This window comes from Quercus suber, unplaced genomic scaffold (genome assembly GCF_002906115.3).
Source record: "Quercus suber isolate HL8 unplaced genomic scaffold, Cork oak 2.0 scaffold_546, whole genome shotgun sequence".
NCBI classification, from domain to species: Eukaryota; Viridiplantae; Streptophyta; class Magnoliopsida; order Fagales; family Fagaceae; genus Quercus; species Quercus suber.
This window is the reverse complement of record NW_027069994.1, coordinates 82,457-100,953: the sequence shown is the minus strand read 5'-3', so window position 1 is coordinate 100,953 and position 18,497 is coordinate 82,457. Positions and strand designations below refer to the sequence as shown.

The 18,497-nt window shown below is 33.7% G+C and overlaps 3 protein-coding genes and 1 long non-coding RNA gene across 5 annotated transcripts; 1 reads left to right on the top strand and 3 right to left on the bottom strand.

Moving 5' to 3' along the window:
- Positions 1-1,781, bottom strand: LOC111991384 (uncharacterized). The gene is made up of 3 exons (XM_024023163.2): positions 1,588-1,781; positions 1,198-1,399; positions 1-1,023 (listed from the first exon to the last, which is right to left on the bottom strand). Exons 1-3 carry the CDS (start codon positions 1,779-1,781, stop codon positions 1-3), a joined length of 1,419 nt encoding a protein of 472 aa, XP_023878931.2.
- Positions 1,782-3,425: 1,644 nt separating this feature from the next.
- Positions 3,426-6,019, bottom strand: LOC136063602 (uncharacterized). Its single transcript, XM_065764231.1, has 2 exons — positions 5,441-6,019; positions 3,426-3,725 (listed from the first exon to the last, which is right to left on the bottom strand). The coding sequence occupies exons 1-2, from the start codon at positions 5,889-5,891 to the stop codon at positions 3,577-3,579; spliced, it is 600 nt and encodes a 199-aa protein (XP_065620303.1). The 5' UTR covers positions 5,892-6,019; the 3' UTR covers positions 3,426-3,576.
- A 2,289-nt stretch (positions 6,020-8,308) lies between these two features.
- LOC136063606 (uncharacterized) lies at positions 8,309-11,428 on the top strand. Of its 2 annotated transcripts, XR_010625236.1 has the most exons (3): positions 8,309-8,490; positions 9,520-10,047; positions 10,910-11,428. It is a non-coding gene; the product is annotated as an uncharacterized LOC136063606 (long non-coding RNA). The 2 variants fall into 2 exon arrangements; XR_010625235.1 differs by having other exon boundaries at positions 9,520-11,428.
- Positions 11,429-14,195: 2,767 nt separating this feature from the next.
- LOC111996957 (NAC domain-containing protein 83) lies at positions 14,196-15,691 on the bottom strand. The gene is made up of 3 exons (XM_024028990.2): positions 15,289-15,691; positions 14,752-15,011; positions 14,196-14,588 (listed from the first exon to the last, which is right to left on the bottom strand). The coding sequence occupies exons 1-3, from the start codon at positions 15,470-15,472 to the stop codon at positions 14,292-14,294; spliced, it is 741 nt and encodes a 246-aa protein (XP_023884758.1). The 5' UTR covers positions 15,473-15,691; the 3' UTR covers positions 14,196-14,291.
- Between the last annotated feature and the right edge of the window lie 2,806 nt (positions 15,692-18,497).

Here is an 18,497-nt window from a genome sequence, read left to right as displayed (position 1 = left end):
TTACAAAGACTGAAAAAAAAGCGGTGAAAAGCGGTGAAAAAATCCTGCATGAAGGCCATCGAGATCGGGAGCTTTGAAAGCCTTAAACAACCATAAACCAGTAGTAATATCATCGCTGGAGACTGGTCGGATAAGGTTCTTAGCCTCAACCTCATTAAGGCAATTGTTCCAAAATGGAAGATTCCAAGCAGACCTGAAAGCATAGCATTGGCTAGACGTGAAAAGCTCTGCGTACCCTTTTCTAATGTAATCAGCTATCTCTCTTTCCCCTTGAACCCAATTGCCAACACTATCTTTCATGTATGAAATATGGTTTCTCCTTCTATGAACCAGAGCCAAGGTGTGATAGAAACTAGTATTCCTATCCCCTTCCACCAACCAAGTTATCCGAGATTTCATGGCCCAAAACTCCTCCTCTAGCTTGGAAATTTCATGATATTCAGCTCTCAACTCTCTCTCCAAATTCACCAGGAAATTATTAGGATTGATCGACATGGCTGTTTGGATACCGCCGAGTCTAGCAAAAACTCTTTTCTTCCGATGAAACAAGTTTCCAAAAACATTTTTATTCCAAATTCTTGCTTTATCTACAAAAGTTGAAACTGCTACAGGGAGCCTAGTTAGGCTAGCCCGAGCCTCTCTCACGACCCTCGGGAAGTCTAGGTGGGTCAACCACGTTAGCTGAAAACGAAAGGGTCGTGGAAAATTGACATCTTGACTCCTATTCAGACACAACAAAACAGGGCAGTGATTAGAATGTGCCCTTTCAAGATGCTGAACAGATGCTTCAAGGAATAAACCATTCCACTCCACGTTGACAAATACCCTATCAATTCTTTCTTGAATAAGGTGAGTTAGAGGACGCTGATTCGACCACGTGTAATGGGTCCCCAAAAAGCCTATGTCAATCATCTTACAGGAGTCAAGACATTCTTGGAAATGTAGAGCTCTACTAATGTTCACAGCTTTCCCCATGTATTTATCTTTCCCCATCAAAACCTCATTGAAGTCCCCTGCCATCACCTAGGGAAAAGAATGGAGATCAGCTATATTCTTCAAATTATCCCAAAGAAGACGTCTCTCTGCAAATCTTGGACTGGCGTAAATTGCAGACAGCAACCACAAAGTATTAGCATGAATTGGAGTGACCAACACATGAATTTCTTGTTCCGTCGCTGCAAGCTTTGTTACACTCACCCGAAAGCTATCCCAAAATATCCACAAACCACTAGATAAACCAATAGCATTAGCAAATATTGCCTCATGAAAAAGCAACCTATTAGCAATCCTTTTTGCCCTATCACCACTAGCTTTAGTCTTAGTTAGGATCAAAATAGCAAGATAGTGAATACAAGCCAAATCAATAACATTAGTATAGAAGGTGGGGTTAAGAGTACCCCTATAGTTTCAGATAATTAAATTCATAATTACAGATCAAGAAAAAAAAAAAAAAAAACCAGAATCTTAGGAGGAGTTTGGAGCCTCACCTCCTTCCTCACATAGCATGTCCTCAATAGGTGCCTCGGGGCCCCCCAGTTGATCACCATGAAGCTTGCCAACCACTCCCCCATTTATCTCATCCTTTGCCCCTGCCCTGTTCGTAGTGCCGGGTCGATCCCTTTCAAGGAACTGGACGAAATATGCATAATGGCGAGCTCCGAGGGACTATGATTTTCCTTATTTGCAATCTCCATCAGGGGTGGTCTTGTTGAAGTATACTTCTGGTTGCTCTCCATCTCATCTTCACCGCTAACTACCTCTATAAGCTCAGCCTCCTTCATTCAGTCCATACTTATATTGGAAATCTGCTCCTTCCCATGAGTGCCTGCACCGGTCGAAGTCACAATGGAAGCACTTGAACCTCGGCTCTGAATCCTTGAAAATCCATCCTAGAAAATTCCGATGAACCCAAAAAGCTCATCCTTTCACCTATTGCCGTTGACTGGGTGAAAGGAGAAGCACCCACCTCTTTCCAAACTATGGACAGTATTTTTGCATTTTTCTTTCCTATCCATTGACTTACGAGTTTTCCTTTTTGTTTTCATGGGTCTTGGGCCTGCTATATTGGGCTTAGCATTTACTATTTTACCCCCCTGCATGGGCTTACTCAAGGTAACGGGCTCATCAAGTTGCTCACCTCGTTTTGGACAGAAATTCGGGTTTAAAAAAGCCTTTCGCGCTATTTCCTAGCTATCCCCATTAGCTTTATTAGCATCCGGAGCACACCTGGCTGAGGTAGGAACATTGCCAGGCCTTGGGGATTGGTTTTCTGCTCCTAAATGGTAAGCTTAGCTTCTGCCTTTTGGTGTGTTTTTGAGAGATTGCCTCTTTCATGCAACAAGGACCCAAGGTCCAAAAGCATCTTCTGCAACTTCTGACCCTTTTTGTTTTCTTTCATCTTGGCTGATATCTGCTTCAACCTCTGCTCCTCCCTTCTCCGGCAAGCTGATCTTGTAGTGGTAAAACTCCGCCTTGTGCCCAACTCGACCACATGCAAAACACAAAGAATTAATCCCCTCATATTGGACGGGTTGATCAATCCCCCCCATCTTCAAAAGTTTGACAATCGGTTCATTGAAGTTCACTTGAATGCAAAGCCGAGCAAACCTCCCTCAGGATTCAATTGCCATGTGGGTGTCAATCCTCAGAACTAGTCTGATGGCTTCTCCTATTTCCTTCAATGCTGCTGGTTCATAGTACTCTATTGGGAGCTTAGGGAGACGGATGTAAACCGTCACTGCTGAAAGGTTTGCCTTGGATGATTTGAAGTTAGGCTCCTAACATCTAATAGAGAAGTAGTGCCCTCCTACGAATCACAACCCTTCCCTAAGAACTCTGGCATGATCTTCCTTGGCTTGAAACTTGATTAGAAAAAAGTCATTCCCTAAATCAACACAATCCATTCTCCCAGCAGGTTTCCACATACTAGTAATGTGAGAGTGTAGGAAATGGTATCCCACTGTTTTCCCGAAAACCTTAACAATCAGTGCATTTGTGCATGGGGTTCTAATTCTCATTTTTGTGCTCTTGGAGAACTTCACGGCCTTCTCCCCGATTGGTAGCTCTGGAAATTCATCGTTAGACTCCACTTTAGTGTTCATACAATTCCTAAAGCTGAAAGCTTGCTCGAAAGCCCCAGGCATCTCTCTAATTAGTTTTTCCTTGTAAGACCTACTTCCCTCCTGTGCGGGCTGTGGGGAGCCCAATCTGTGGTTTTCCTTTACCTTTTTAGTGCTCCGTTGGGGCTCTGCGTCTTCTTCACGTGATCGAGTGGCAGTTTCGCTCAACCTCTCCCTGGCCATGATTCTTAAAATCCTAGTACTTTTGAATTCCTCCGAGGGTTTTTCTCTGAGAAACTCAAACTTGTTTGTGTTTTTCTTTTATGGCAGTATATATATATAACTATATATACAAAGCATTTAGAATGGTCTCAACAACATGGTAATCAAATTTATACCTAATAAATAAATAAAACAATAAAAATGATAGTTGTTTCCTATTCTTCAAGAACATAGAAATTCATGAAGAAGATATATATATATATATATATATAATTAAGCTGATGAAGGGAATAGATTAATGCCTTTGTCTTTGATTTGCTACCATCATAAGGCATGACACATTAAAGAATTTTATTTTGCTCCTGCTGGTCGGCACTTGTGTAAGATATTCTTTAGTAATCTTCTTCCTTTTCTCTTTTTCTTGGCTACTTTGGTTCTGGAACCCTGATAAAAGGAATAGAAGTAACAAGACATTAACTAGATATGAACTATACAACGATTATGAATATTGTAGAATAACTATATCATTTCATATATGTTGTAACATCTTACGTAACCTTAATTTGGATTCAAAGCGTCTATTAGCTAGTAGTCTGATTAAAAATTTTACAATTTTATAATCAAATCATGATCCCTATCTATAAGTACAAGCCCATGACACATATCGTACGCATTTTAATTTCTTTAGCTTCATAAACACGGGAGAGACTCTATCAAACAATAACTTTCTTCATTACTTTTTTTTTTTTATAAATATTTTTTTATAGCTAGGTATGATAGAATTTAAACTCAAAGCGTCCATTTCATAATTATTGTTCTTTACCATTATACCAAGACACGCCAATACATTTCTTTTTGGGTAGGTAGGATTCAATTACAAATCCTTTATTCGCAAGAAACAATATAGTTTTACTATTTTTTCTAGAATCCATGTTTTCTTCATACTTCTAATGCATAGTTTTTGGTATACAATTGAATATCAAGTTAGTTTAATCTCTCAACTTTGTACCTCGTGCAGCATCGATTAAGAAAAAAAAAAATCGACTTCCAAATTGAATTTTTCCAAGTTCAACTTTATTTTCCTTTAAATTTAGTACAAGCAAAATTTTCTACAATATTTTATGTCTATTCTAATTTTTTAAGCCTTGCTAGAAATTAGGAAGCCAAGAAGAGCTTTAAGCTGCGTTTGAGATTTCATAAAGAAATAAGACAATCGAGTTGATAAAGAAATGGGGTTTCTCTATCTAGTGTGTTTGAGAGTAATTAAAAAAGAAAAAGAAAAGAATATGAATGAAAGAAAACAAATATATACATTAACTGGAATGTCCATTTCATTTTTCTTAATTTGTGCTAGCTACGGTTGGTAACTAGTCGTATTCATTTTGGTTTGAAAAAGCTTATACTATATTGGTGGATCAATGCATGCTTTGCAAAGAAATAATATGCATGGGTTTGGCCTATCATATGCAATTGGCAACAAGATTTATGCCATTTCCCTTTCAACATAAAACTTCGCAATTTAAGGTCTTTCTTTTTGACTTTTTGAATGAGAAAAAGTAAACGTCATGCAAATACTTCCAGTCGATTTTATCTTATAATATCCAGGCTAAAACAATTTCTCCATATATGAAATTCACAATATAAAGGAAAAGAAAATATTCTAAACACGTTTTCTTTAATCATTTCATCATCAATCTCTCTTATCAGCCTACGTATGGCAATTGCATTGATTCTCGAATATCTTACGATCTTACTCTGCATGCATATATATATACAGCACGTACAAAATGCAAAATGTGTCATCAATGAACTATCATGTATTAAAATGATTTTTTTTTGAAGAATTACCTAATTTTTCATGAATTCTTTTTCTATTTCATGATTTCAGGAAAAAAGAATCGCATTATGCATGAACGAACGAATATATATATGTGTGTGTTTGTTCTTTTAAAGAAACAATCATATTTGAAACCATATAGCATGCATTTTATGAAGATTAATGTGTTTTATTATTTGATTAAAATACCAATAGGTTATTTTTTGTATAGATGAGATTTGAATATCAATTCTTTATTGAATGGCAAAAAACTATACGTTTTCATAGAAATCAAAGGAGTTAGCTAGTTGAAATTGTCAACACACACATTGTTACTACTCACCATCATTCTTGCTGCTACCCTTGGAGTCAGAATCCCGGCAGTACAGCCTAAAACTTGGCGATCCTGGACCAATTATGCAGTCCCTTAAACTTGGCGATGCTGGAGCAGTTATACAATCTTCCCTCTCATTAAAAAGCTCATTTTCCTCTTCTTCTTCTTCATGATTCTGTTTACTCACCTCGATCTCTTCATGGTGAAGACCCTCCTCCTCAGGCACGGCTTTTGCTGTTGACACCTTCTTTCTGGGCTCCTTTTCGGTTTCCAACTCTTTCGTCTCCAACTCTCTTTCATTCTCCTTTGCCGGCGAAGTAATGCTGTTTTGGCAATGATGATCAGCCTTATTATCAGAACAAGCATTCTGATCAATGGGGTGAAGATTATTTTGACGCGCATTGAATTTGCAAAAGAGCACCGAGTCTTCAGGATCATACTTTGACATGCCGCAACCCATTGAGGAGGAGTGACATGAAAGAAGAGATCAAGATGGAGCAGACGAAAGTGCTATCATTTATATTTTGCACAGAGACAATAAAAGTCAAAGGGTCCCCTAGCTTTGTTTAGTGTTATATATATGTAGAAGAAAAAAAAAAAAAAAAAAAAAACTTCCCTTCAGAAATAAGCAAAGGATGCGACGAGGGTTGCATATTTAGGTTGATATGTAGCCATGGAAGCGATATGTTTCAATTTTACAATCACTTTGCTAATTAATAGTTGGAGGCATTGGGAACCCTACACTTCTATTGGCAACCTCTTATCCATTTGTCTCCTCATCTCTTGTCCTTTGAAAGTCTGCACTGAAATCTTGACATGTAAACAAAACACTATATTTGGTCTCAGCTGTCAACAAACACTAACTCTGGACTTAATTTAGTCCCATTATGTTATAATGAGAGCTAAAAATAAGTTTTTTGTTCACCTTTAATTACTGGTTTATAACGATTCTCCATTTGGTTAAGAAGGACATACATATTTCATGTATATAACCATAACACCAAGGACCTTTGGCGGTGAGAAACAAATATTTATATTACTGTCACTATTAGAAACAACAACCTTAAGTTTTTGTTGAAGGAGACACAAAAAATCAGTTTTGGAAGGAGGAGAAAAACAGAAAGATTTGCAATGTGCATTTGGGAAGTTGTTGAGATAATTGAGGATGCACGATATCTTTTTTAGATCGAATCGTCATTTAGAACTTGGCTTGGGCCCCAACTAAAACGGCAACGTTTGTGCACATTCCCTGCTAACTGGAATTTAGATGTGCCCAACTACACCTTAACACACTCACTCTCACTACCTTCTTGATTTTGTTCTTTCATATTATCTCATACACTTGGTTATTGTACTAAAGAAATCTCTCAACTTTCTAACATGGTATTAATTTTTTTTTTTTTAATCTTTTCTGATACGATGTTAAAAATTTAAAAGTTAGCCCTATATGACCATTAAATATCGTAGTAGACTTATTTGGCCTTTATTAGTTCATATCTTTAACTGCTAGATCAAGATATCTCTTTCACCATTGCTATAAGCAATTCTTCACGTTCAATTTGATTTATTCAGTTTTGTGAGTAGAATCCTGATAACCTTATATGTGTCTTTCTAAATTTAATATATTATGATAAGACAATATTGTCGATTTCAACTACATTCAATAGGCACGTCTCTCTTTATCATACATTTAACCTTGAACTTTCCTTCTAATCAGGCATCCTCAACCATCTTGGTTGAGTATCATGAACTATAATGATCAATAGCCTCCTTTATTGGCTTTCTCTTTGGTCATAGTTCTATATAATCTTCAAGTCATGTTACTTGAACTATGTCTCTAATCAGTAACCTTTATCACCTTTCTTTTTGGTCACACTTCTTTATCATCTTCAAGCAGAGTATTTCAGACCAAATCTTCAAGTAGAATTTTTTGAACCCATGGAAAATGGGTCAACTCATACTTGAACCACTAAAATGGCGAGTCAGGGCAAGTTGACTTGACCAACGAGTTACATGGATTGACTTGTATTTTTTGGGGAAAATTCTCCTTTTTCTATTTGCATTTTTTTCATCCTCTCAAATCTTGCTCTTTGTCTCACATAGACATGGATTGTTATATTTTTATTATTATTATGAATGTTCTCTTTAATTCTCAATCTTTTTCTTAGAATATTAATCTCACATCTTTTCCTCTTTCTGGGTTATTTAGTTGTTGTATTTCCATATTTGTTTGATTTTGATTTATCCCAACTTGTTTGATTTTGTTTATTGTAATTTTATTTTTACTCAAAGTTGACTATATAGACTTGAAGGTAATAGCTAATCCCTTTTTTCTTTTTAATAAATAATTATACTTATAAAATTCAAAAGTTAATTTTTTATGGATCCAATTATATTGTATACTAAAATCATAGTATAAAATTTCTTTATTGTAGACAAAAATACTGACAAAATTACTAGACAACTTGAGGTGTAATTCTCAAATAGTTATATTTTCAACGTTGGATCTACTACTAGCATTAATAAGTAGATTGAGTAGCTTTCATAAATTTATTATAGATTTTCACATTTTATTCTTAAAACTCTGTACATTTAGTTTGTTTAGGTGATTAGATTTTATTTCCATGGATTACTATTGCATTCGAAGTTGAAAGTTGGTCTATCACTTCTAAATTTTCTTTATTTTTTGTGAAATTATTAGACTAATGAACCTTGGACCATAATACTCGATAAGAATAGAGTCATACATTTTGTAGTCCATTTTAGGGCGAACTGTACATGATTAGGTCAAATCCCAAGTCACTCAACCCGACTTGTTTGTCAAGTCTATTGAAGTGTTGTCCTCACAACATGTAGGACGTTGCACAATCTTGTTTTGGGAAAAACGACTTGTAGCACAGTATTGTTTTGCAATTTTGTTTGTCGTCTTTGCAAGAGAGTGACCCCCAGAGACAGAGAGGACAGAGCAAATGAAAAAAAGAAAAGAAAAAGGCGTTTTGGGGGCTGAGACTTTCTCAGAGTGATGGAGATAGTGAAGAAAGTCAAGAAACACGATTTGGGTATGTCTTATTAGAAATGCAACAAGCTTCTCAGGGTTTGCCAGTCTTCTCTCTCACTTGTTATTTCTATATATATATATATATATATTTTTTAATTTTATTATTATACTATAAACAGTGAGGGAATTGTGTTTGTTAAATTATGAACTCTAGAAATTCTGTTATTCATGAATTCCAATTCCTAAGTAGAAAGCATTGGCTTATGTGGGAGCAAACTTATTAACTAGGATTTTTACCAATAGATAGTTTGCTTGAAAAATCAATTACCCATATTTACAAATTTGGATAGTCTGGAGTTTATGTCAAAGTTGGAACTTTGATAAAAATAAGTAGGGCATTGTAGTTGACATTGTTTATTTTAGGTGTGTGTGTTTATAATATATTGTTAATGTAAGACTTGGTCTTTGTTTTCATTAATTTTGGTGAACTTTAAGGTTTTCCATTCATAGTAGTTGATACAGAGGATGCGTTTTGCAAGAGCACTGAATGAAGTGTTATATGTTAAGTCACATTGCAATTGCCTTGATGGGTAATTGGAGATGGACCATACAATTTTATGTTTTTATTGTGTATGTTCATTTAATAGTCATAAATGTGGCTTGCTGAGGAGATTTTAGCTCTTATTTTCTCCTGTTAATAGCAGATTCAGATAGTTAAATAGTATGATTTTTCGCTCTTTTAGTTTGAGGGTGAAGATGCTGCATTGGTTTGAAACTTTGAATGTTTTACTTCAAATGATTTGATATTGGATTTTTTTATTTTATTTTATTTATAAAACTGAGAGATTATTATTGCAAAAAAGAATATAGTAAGTATAAAGGCTCATGGAAAACAAGCAGCAGTAATGCTGCAACAACAAAAACCACTAGAAAGCTGCTAGCTAAGTACAGTCATAGCTACTCTCCAATTACAAAAGATGATTCTATTACTAATAGAATTTGTGAATATTCTTGAATCGCCAATTTGAGCTCAAAAATCATCTTGATCTACTTCAATAACTTTTGCTTAATTTTCACCTATTTGTTACAGACCCTTGCGCATCTTTGAAGCCAAATATGGTAAACAGTGTTGCAAAGGTGAATTTACATACCAGCACTCTCAAGCTTTTTCCTTATACTTCTTGGGCACTTCAAGGCATAATGTCAGGCTAAGAACAGAGATGTCTATTAGCAAGACATAAAGAGAGAACTTTTTTCCACACTATACTAATGAAGAAAATTTTATTTAGCATTCAAAGCTTTTAACAGAGATGTCTATTAATGAAGAAGCACTCAAAGAATATCCTTTTCTCTGCACTCCAAGTAACTTCTGCAGTATCTGCACAATTATATTCCCCATCTGGTTAGTCCATCTCAAGTACAAAGTCTATCCTTGATAGCAAGCCATAATATGAAGGAATGCATTATGCATAGGGATTCTAGCACTAAATCAAATCAACCTGTACCAATCCACTTGCTGATGCTTGCCCTTAATGTCATTCCAAGCTGAGTTGCAGGTTTACGGGCTTGAAGTGGAAGGCAATCACCTGACAGAATCTTCATGTTTCAAATTAATTTGGTAAAAAGCCCTGCCTGAATGGAAACCATGCTATCTGATTTGGTAGGAGGCCAATGCCACTGACCATCAACCAAAACATCAGAAACAAATCTTGTATCAAGATTAAAAAACCTTATGCGGTAGATCTTATATTGTAGCTTTACATGCATTGCTTCAACCATCCTGTGGCATCTAAATCTCGACTTTTTTCACTTCATTTAGTTGTATACTCTCATTATTATTCTTAAATTTGATATGCCTGCAGTTGCATACTTGCATTGAGGTCATCTTATTTCAATTTATGCTCTAAGTCTCGTGTACTTGCTTGGGGCATTCTTTTTAATGGGTTCGTATACTACTTGTTCTTGGTTATACACGTGTTAGTGGAGGTATCACTTGAAAGAAAAGTAAAGAACTTGAGGAATTAAATATCATAATTGGGGCCAAACCCTTAGGAAAAATAAACCTTAAGATTTTTTGTTAATTAGTGTCCCTATATGTTATATTAAAGTATTAATTAGAGTCTCCCCAAAAATGGTAAGGCATTTGGGTTCCTTCACAGTTGGAGCTGGGACAATGTGTGTGTAATTTGGAGCTAGGATAAATGTATATCGCACAAGACAAGTCCACGAAACCCACACAACTTTAGAAAAAATGTCCAACAAAGTAGTATTTTTCCAAGGTGCTTGATCAAATAACAATACAACACGAGGTTCTCCGGAGGTGTGGACATGTGGGGTTCCCATGGATAAGTGTGCAGAATAACACATGATCAATTGTTTTATGCTCAGTTGCTTTTATTTAACATTTGTGTTTTTTCCAGTGTTTGATTGTCTCTTTATTAGAAGGTGTTTCATCTTATATCTTAATAATGCTTGTACAGAATGAAGCAGTCCTGAGGGCATGTGGAGAACCACCGCTATTGAAAACTGCAGTTTTTGGTGCTGCTGGAATTAAAGAGAAATGGCATTAGCACCCAGTCTTAACCTGCAAAGTGAGTGAGTACACGAGATAAGTACAAAGAATGCCCTTTGATTTCAAGTTTTGTGCAGCTAGATCCATATTATCTCTAGAAAGTATAAAGAATTAGTCACTCTCTACAAAACTTCATTGTCTCTCACTTTTTGACGTAAAGCACAAAAAATTGAAAAATAGACCAGGCAGCTTAGGGCTTGCTAGGGAAATGTTAAAAAGGAGTTAGTGATTACTTCTGGATGAAGCTACCATTATGACAATGATGTGAATTTTGAAGGAACCAAAATTTCCTCAATTTGCAGATTGGATTTCTAATGTCTGATTGTTGAAATGTTTGATGGCTAGCAGTGAAAAATCATCTAGCTACTTATTGTAAATTGGTAAGAGCTGCTTAATGTAAAAATATACTGCGATTACGATGTGTTCACTTTTTAAAGTCTTTTATCTTGTCCAGCTTTTAGATAGAGCAATTCTCCCCATTACTGTTGTAGCAATTCTTAGTCAACCATTACAACTACAGAACGAACCTGATAGCTGCAATTCACACAGTTGTGTACCAATATAACCGACTTTACTAACAGAATGGGGGAATTCAACAATCTGGTAATAAGTTTCTTCTTGTGATGATTGGTAGAGTGGAAGAAAGCTACAAAAAGATACCTTTGGGTGTGATTGTGACCATGGTATTTGGCATTGAATGATATGTGATACATATTGTCCAATATGTCTTGACGAATCAAAGCAAAAAAGTGTCATGTTGTAGTTGTGTATTGGGCAGGTTCATGAATCGTACACACGTATATATATTGTATGACTTGTATCAAATTAGTGACTCGGATAATTTTTCTTATATTGTACTTTTGCTAATATTTGAGATTTGAATGGAATTCCATAAGTTGTACTTATTTTAACACGAGTTTCTTGTGATACTCGTTGAGCCCAATAAAATAACTATGTCCATGACTCCTATCTACTTCTTGGACCACACAAACTTTTCAATTTTAAATTGATTATCTTTATATCGGTCATTATAACTCCTAAAGTCTCTATTTTGTTTTGTCTCTCATATTTTGTCATTTTTTTAATCAAGTGTTAAGATTAAGGTTGCTTACCAATGACCTCTCTTAAACCACACAAAAGTGAGAGTTTTGTGTTGTATTTTATTAAAGTGTTCATATATACTGGGATCCATACAAGACATGGAAAAATTTCTAAAAAAAAAAAATGAAAAATTTCTTAAAAAAAAAAAAAAACTTATTCACACCTTTTAACTAATTTGGTTGTGACATCTTTCAATGATTCGATACGAGGTCCATTTCATTGACAAAAGTTTAAGCCAGAAAAGTCAGCAATTTACGCCAAAACTCACAATCCAGTTCTTTTTATCTACCTCTTTGCGTCTCTAAAGGTGACGTACAGAATTGTAATACCTTAGATAGTCCTTAACAAAGATGCTAAAACCACTGCTTCAAGAAACCATGGTCACCGTTTTTCTGCCTCTAGCCCAACCACACACGCACAAGAACCTCCCTTTCTTTCTTTCTGTTGTGGCAACTTGCAAAATGTGGCTATCTTCATGACAGAAACATCAACTTCATCAAGTATACAAACAATATTCTAATGTTGTAATCTTCATGACCGAAACATCAACCTCTCTTTCTAAAACACCTAACCCTTTTTATGTTAACAATGTATTTTTTTAATGTTGTTAGTCTTACTCTTACATAATGTTTCAAGTTAATAGCACATAGTTTCTTTGGCTTCCACACTCGAGACTACTAAACAGCTCAGCAAGACATATACAAAAATGTTCATCGACTCCCAGATTTTCCAAATTAAGTGGGTTTGTTACAAGTTTGTGATATCCTATAAGTTGATGTATCCCTTCTTGAACAGTAATGCTACAAACACAACTTTTTTCACACTATTTTTTACATTATTGAAGTGGTACTGTGAATGGTGGACACATGATTTATATGAATTCACAATACAAAATGGAACCCTTTAGTAATTGTGAAACATGTGAAAAAAATTGTCAGTAGCATTATCGTTCTTTGAAATATAGGTTACATATAAGGAAAAACTTAGATATTATTTTTTAGGTGCTAAGGCATAAGTTTTTAATTAAATTTTATCACGTGATTGCATAGACTAAAAAGAATCTTAATATTTAATTTAACGTATGATAATAACTCATCCCTTTTAAGTTTAGAATATAATCTTAATGCTATCGAGCTGTATATACTGCATACATGTGTGGTATTTGTCATCCAACTTGCAATGGGTCCATACATAAAGTTGAGGTCTTTCAGGAGATTGCACGCTTCTAATATTCTGATCAATACATTTTCTTTTCACAATATTTTCACCTACAAAAAGAATTTTTCATGCTGCTTCACTTAGCTTAGCTGGATTACTAAAATAACCATGGATGTTTCTCCTCTTAGGTTCCATTGGTTGACAAAAGGAATCTTATTCAACCCTCACAAGGGATTGCGCTGTCCAAGCGAAGTACATAGAAAAATCTTTACCTTTTCCAACACAACCAACACCATTCTTTAGGAGAAAACACATTGTTTATATAGAATAATTTGAAATTAACAGCAACTGGAAACGCATTGAGAATCTCTTTGCTTTTTTTATGTTGCTTAAACTAATTCATTAAACGAAAAAAGTCATAAAGATTCGTCAGGGGGAAAGTATTTGTTAATGGGGTATTGAGTTCTTCTTATATTGAAAGATGTATGCTGCTCCTGATGAATTTGTCAGATGCTCTTATAATTGAACAAAACAAATAACAAAAAGAAAAGATGGATTTGAATCAGGCACCCCCCATGTGCAGTGCAGATGCTTTTTTGCAGTACCATCTTAGTGTTCTGGTTTGTGTTCATGCTTCTTTTCACAAAGTCATGATTAGAAAAATACAGAACCTGTTTACTTCTTTCTTTGGATGCCTATTGTATCTATTCCTTTCATTATTTTTATTACTTTGGATCATCTTTTGTCTCAAAAATCATTTGCCTTTTGATAATAAAACCTTAGATTCTGAGCAACCATCAGTGCCACCACTTTTCCACTCACTATGATTGCTTTGAATTTCATTAAATTAATAAAGATAATGGAAGGGAACATTATTAAATTGATAATTAAGGATTTGCTTGCAGAACACAATCTCTTGAGCCTTTGAAACACAGTTAAAATGCTAATTCTTTTCTTTTAGGCCATTCTCATTTGTTGCACAACTGTCAACTGTTGAATACCCGATACAGAACTCTCTCTATATGAGGTTTTTAAGCCTCTCTCATACATGAAAATGAAGAAAAACTAATATGGGAACTTGTTTCTTCCTGATCTAACTCATTAGGACGGATATCAGTGATTACACTTGAACAAGATGCAGAAGGTTGAGGGGGACCTAAATCAGAGCTCTCTTCCACCTTGGAATTCATAAAACTTGGCCTAATCACCTCCAAGCTCTGAACTTTCTTTCTCTTAGAGGGCTGAGAAATAGCGCCTCGTTTTTCATTTCTCTTCTTTCTTTTAAGTACACAATAGATAACCCAATCTTCCTTTTCAATCTCAGATACCTGGATATGGAATCAAAAACAAAATCATTAAGCTCACAAAACTTAAGCTTAGAGTAATATTTGCAACTGGGGTTAGTACTACCCTCACAATTTCATTCAAATTGTAATAATTTTCCCTCAAATCCATCTGATGTAGCTATTCTAATTTCATCTATGTTTATACCTGGGTCGAATAGGTGTTTGTCTGAGAGTCCACAAGACGATATTCATGCATGACCCATCTTGTTTTAGTTCCATAGGATCGCTTCCCTTCACAAAAAATTAGAGCTTTTCTCATCCCAACTGCTTGGTTGCTCCCAGAAGCTAATATTTGCTTGTCTTTGCCAATAGGCTTCCAGTAACCAGAACCAGCAGCTCTCTTGCTCTTGTTTTCATTGACACTCTTTCTACTGCTAAAGAAGTACCTTTTTTCATTTAAATCACCTAAACCATTGAAAAGGGAAGAAAAAAAAATGATAACCCTTTTTTCAATTTTCGACCAACATTTCTAAAACTATGGTCATAAAATCATAAGCTTTAAATCACAAGCATGTAAACTTCAAAACCCTTTATAGCATAAAATGTGACTGTATGAAATACAGTAATATAGCATGTGAATTTAGTCTCAGAATCTTTCATATTCCTGAGCCAAACAACACTAGGAACTACAAAAAATTAAGGATATTGAAAAAAATTGAAACCAAATGAGATTTTCACAAACCTGGCAAGCCCCAAGGATCTGTCTGGAAAACATCAAACTCAGGAATGACTGAAGCTGGGAATGGGATAGAAAAAACCTTGCGCTTCAAATAGTGAACAACAAGCTCTTCATCTGTGGGATGGAACCTGTACCCAATGGGCAATTTGAACCCTCCTTGGATGACAAAGTTTGGTCTTTGATCCATGTCCAATATTATCCTCACCACAACTCCTCTAAACTCTATTTTTTTTTTATAAAAAAAAAAATCTAATTTAGTTGTAATCTCAACCAAGTTGAGCTAGAAAGAAGGAAAGCAAACCATAATGTTATGCAAACAACCGAGACAGAGAGAAGTTTTAGGAAAGAAAAGGCAAGGTAGACGTGTGGCTGGCCTTGCTGGTCTGTAAAATGGGAAAAGACAAGGTTGTCTTATATATAGAGTTTTGTGAGAGGAAATTCCAATTCCAATTCCAATTCCCACTCGGCAACCTTGACTTTGGATGTGGAAATTGCTTTTCTTTGACGGGGTTGTTTTTTTAACAAACGTGTTTGGGACATCACAAAAACGGCTACTAACTTGCCCCTGCTTTTCGGTCAAGGAGCATGTCTCCTTGTACTGTATGACACGTTTTAGCTGACCCCGAATTTCAAATTTAAAAAAAAAAAATTTTTTACATGTATCTTTGTTTGATTTTTTTATTTTTGATTTTTAGGTAAAATGAAAAATTACCCTTGAGATTTGGGCGGATGACACATGCTAACAAAATTTTCCAAAAATATCCGATTTGTTTCATAAGCATAAACATCACTTAATACCGTTATAAAATCTGTTGCTCCTTTCGCTTCCTTATCCATATCTAGATGTTATTTATACATCATTAGTTACTCATGCACTCTTACTCGCATTTAATTGCAATAATGCAACCGTTACTTATGAGACCTTTGCAATTAGGACAAGTTGTTGGAAGGAAATAGAGGACTTCGAGGAATAAGGAATTATCAAACGGTTTTAAATGACGTTTATGCTTAGAGAGCAAATTGGATATTTTTTAAAAGCCTTTGTTATATTTTGTATTAACCCAAACCTTAAGGGTGTTACATATTTTACCCATTAGATTTGGTAGTTCAACTAACACTTTTTAGGGTACATTTGGTACATTGAAATTGAATGATAATTATGTTAAGAATTGTAATTTGTATTACAAGGAATAGAATGTAATGTCATGGAATAATAATCCATTATCAATACATTTGGTTGTAAAATAGGAAAAAAACCATATATCTATATTTTCGGAAACATAATAATTTTATAATATATATATATATATATATATAGGTAAGACTTAGATAAAGTTCAATTAGAATTTGAAATTAGAATCTAATTTTTTGCCATGTGTCTAAATTTAAGTGAGGACCACACCATAATTATCCACTTAAGTTTATTTTTATTTTTTTTATTTTTTTTTATTTTATCTTTGTACTAAGTGAGTTAATAAATGAAAAATACTAAGAATCTAATATTAATGAACTGTAAAATAAAAAATTAAAAAAAAAAAAACAATCACATATACTCAATAAAAATCACCATACAACAAAGATCACTACACGTTCTATCTTATTAAAAATTAGAAAAAAAATGATCATAAGTTGTATTAAATTTAGGTAATAATTTTAATATGTGAGTAATTAAGTTTGCTTTTAAAAAAATAATTTGACTAATTATTTATATTTTTATAATAAAAATCGTGTTTAATTTTAAATGTATCTATATGTATGCATGTGTTACATGATAAATATTTTATTTAAAATAATTTTACTAATTATTTATATTTTTATAATAAAAATTGTGTTTAATTTTAAATGTATCCATGCGTTTGCATAGGTTACATGCAAGTTATTATAATTATTGTGCATACAGGGATAGTGTGAATTTTTGGAAATATAATAATTTCTAAGGTTATTACGTATATTTAGGAATAATTATTACATCATGAAAATTTTTAGGTACTCCTGAAGTATAGTGAAATTGTGTTTACTTCTCTCATATTCATGGTGGACCCTACTATGAATTAGAATTACTCATTACTTCACTTCTAAAAATGAATAGTTATTTCTCAATTTACTAAATAATAATAATTATGGATAACTATTCCATGTAAAGAAAACTCAACCAAACCCTATTCCACATGAATAAACATTCAATTACAAGATTTATTATAATGAAGGTGTTAAGGGTTCAAATTCTCCATCCTCTATTATTGCCTCTATCGAATTATTTATATAAGAAAAACTGTTAAAATGTAAGTTGTAAGGAATAACGAAATTACTAAAATACTTTAAGGGGAGAGTTGCAAATCACCCCATAGTCAATGGAGTAAAAGTGCACATGATCAAATAGTTAGCAGGATAAGTGTAATTTACTATATCTTAAATATGTTTAAATACTAGAAGTATTTCTTATAGGGGTGAAAAAATTTAGGTACAATAATTTTGGTGTAGTATATTAGGTTCTCCAATTAAATTAAAAAACATGGTTGCATTCATCAATGAAATACTTACAAATGGTGTTATTTTTTCAAAGACAATTAAATTAAATGGAATTAGGAGCTTTAATAAAACTAGGGAATCTAAGGTACTGCATTTAATATTTTGTACTTAAGTTTTACCCTTCTCACAAAACTTATTATATCTACACACTCCATTAGAATCTTGCCACATAATATTTTATTTGAATAATATACTAATTAATAACTTCATAAACAAATACAATTATAATATATACTTATTAATAACTATCATAATTATCAACTTTCATATTTAAAAATAAATAAAACATAGAGAATATTATATTTTTAATGAAATTTTGTGTATATTGCACAAGTTACTATGATCAATATTAATAGGTTTTCATGATTGATTAATAGCTATCATATTATCAATAGTTTTATTTATTTATTTATTTATAAATATAAGATATTTTATGGTTTAGAATGTTCGCTTAGTAGTATTATTATTAACTAGTTAGACTTGTGCAATATGCCTGAGAGTTCAACAAAAATATAATTTTCTGAATGTTTTTATTTTGAGCAGTGCTATAGGTACTAAAAGTTTTACTACATTGTTTTCTTATAAAAAAAAAAAAAAACCTTCATTGAGCTTACAAAAAAAAAAAATGACAAGTACTGGTTAATAATTCATTTAAAGAAGTTTTTATGGGAAGTGAAAAAAAA

Bases quoted from the DNA above. Each gene is read 5' to 3' on its own strand.
- LOC111996957 (XM_024028990.2), bottom strand. From the start codon at position 15,472: ATGGATCAAAGACCAAACTTTGTCATCCAAGGAGGGTTCAAATTGCCC. The intron at 15,012-15,288 runs GTTTGTGAAAAT...TCAATGGTTTAG, and splicing joins AGATCCTTGGGGCTTGCCAG to GTGATTTAAATGAAAAAAGG. The intron at 14,589-14,751 runs GTATAAACATAG...TTCCATATCCAG, and splicing joins CAAACACCTATTCGACCCAG to GTATCTGAGATTGAAAAGGA.
- LOC136063602 (XM_065764231.1), bottom strand. From the start codon at position 5,891: ATGGGTTGCGGCATGTCAAAGTATGATCCTGAAGACTCGGTGCTCTTT. The intron at 3,726-5,440 runs GTGAGTAGTAAC...TCCTTTTATCAG, and splicing joins GGGTAGCAGCAAGAATGATG to GGTTCCAGAACCAAAGTAGC.
- LOC111991384 (XM_024023163.2), bottom strand. From the start codon at position 1,781: ATGAAGGAGGCTGAGCTTATAGAGGTAGTTAGCGGTGAAGATGAGATG. The intron at 1,400-1,587 runs GCAAAGGATGAG...CTGAAACTATAG, and splicing joins GCACTACGAACAGGGCAGGG to GGGTACTCTTAACCCCACCT. The intron at 1,024-1,197 runs GTGAGTGTAACA...TCTTTTCCCTAG, and splicing joins TATTTTGGGATAGCTTTCGG to GTGATGGCAGGGGACTTCAA.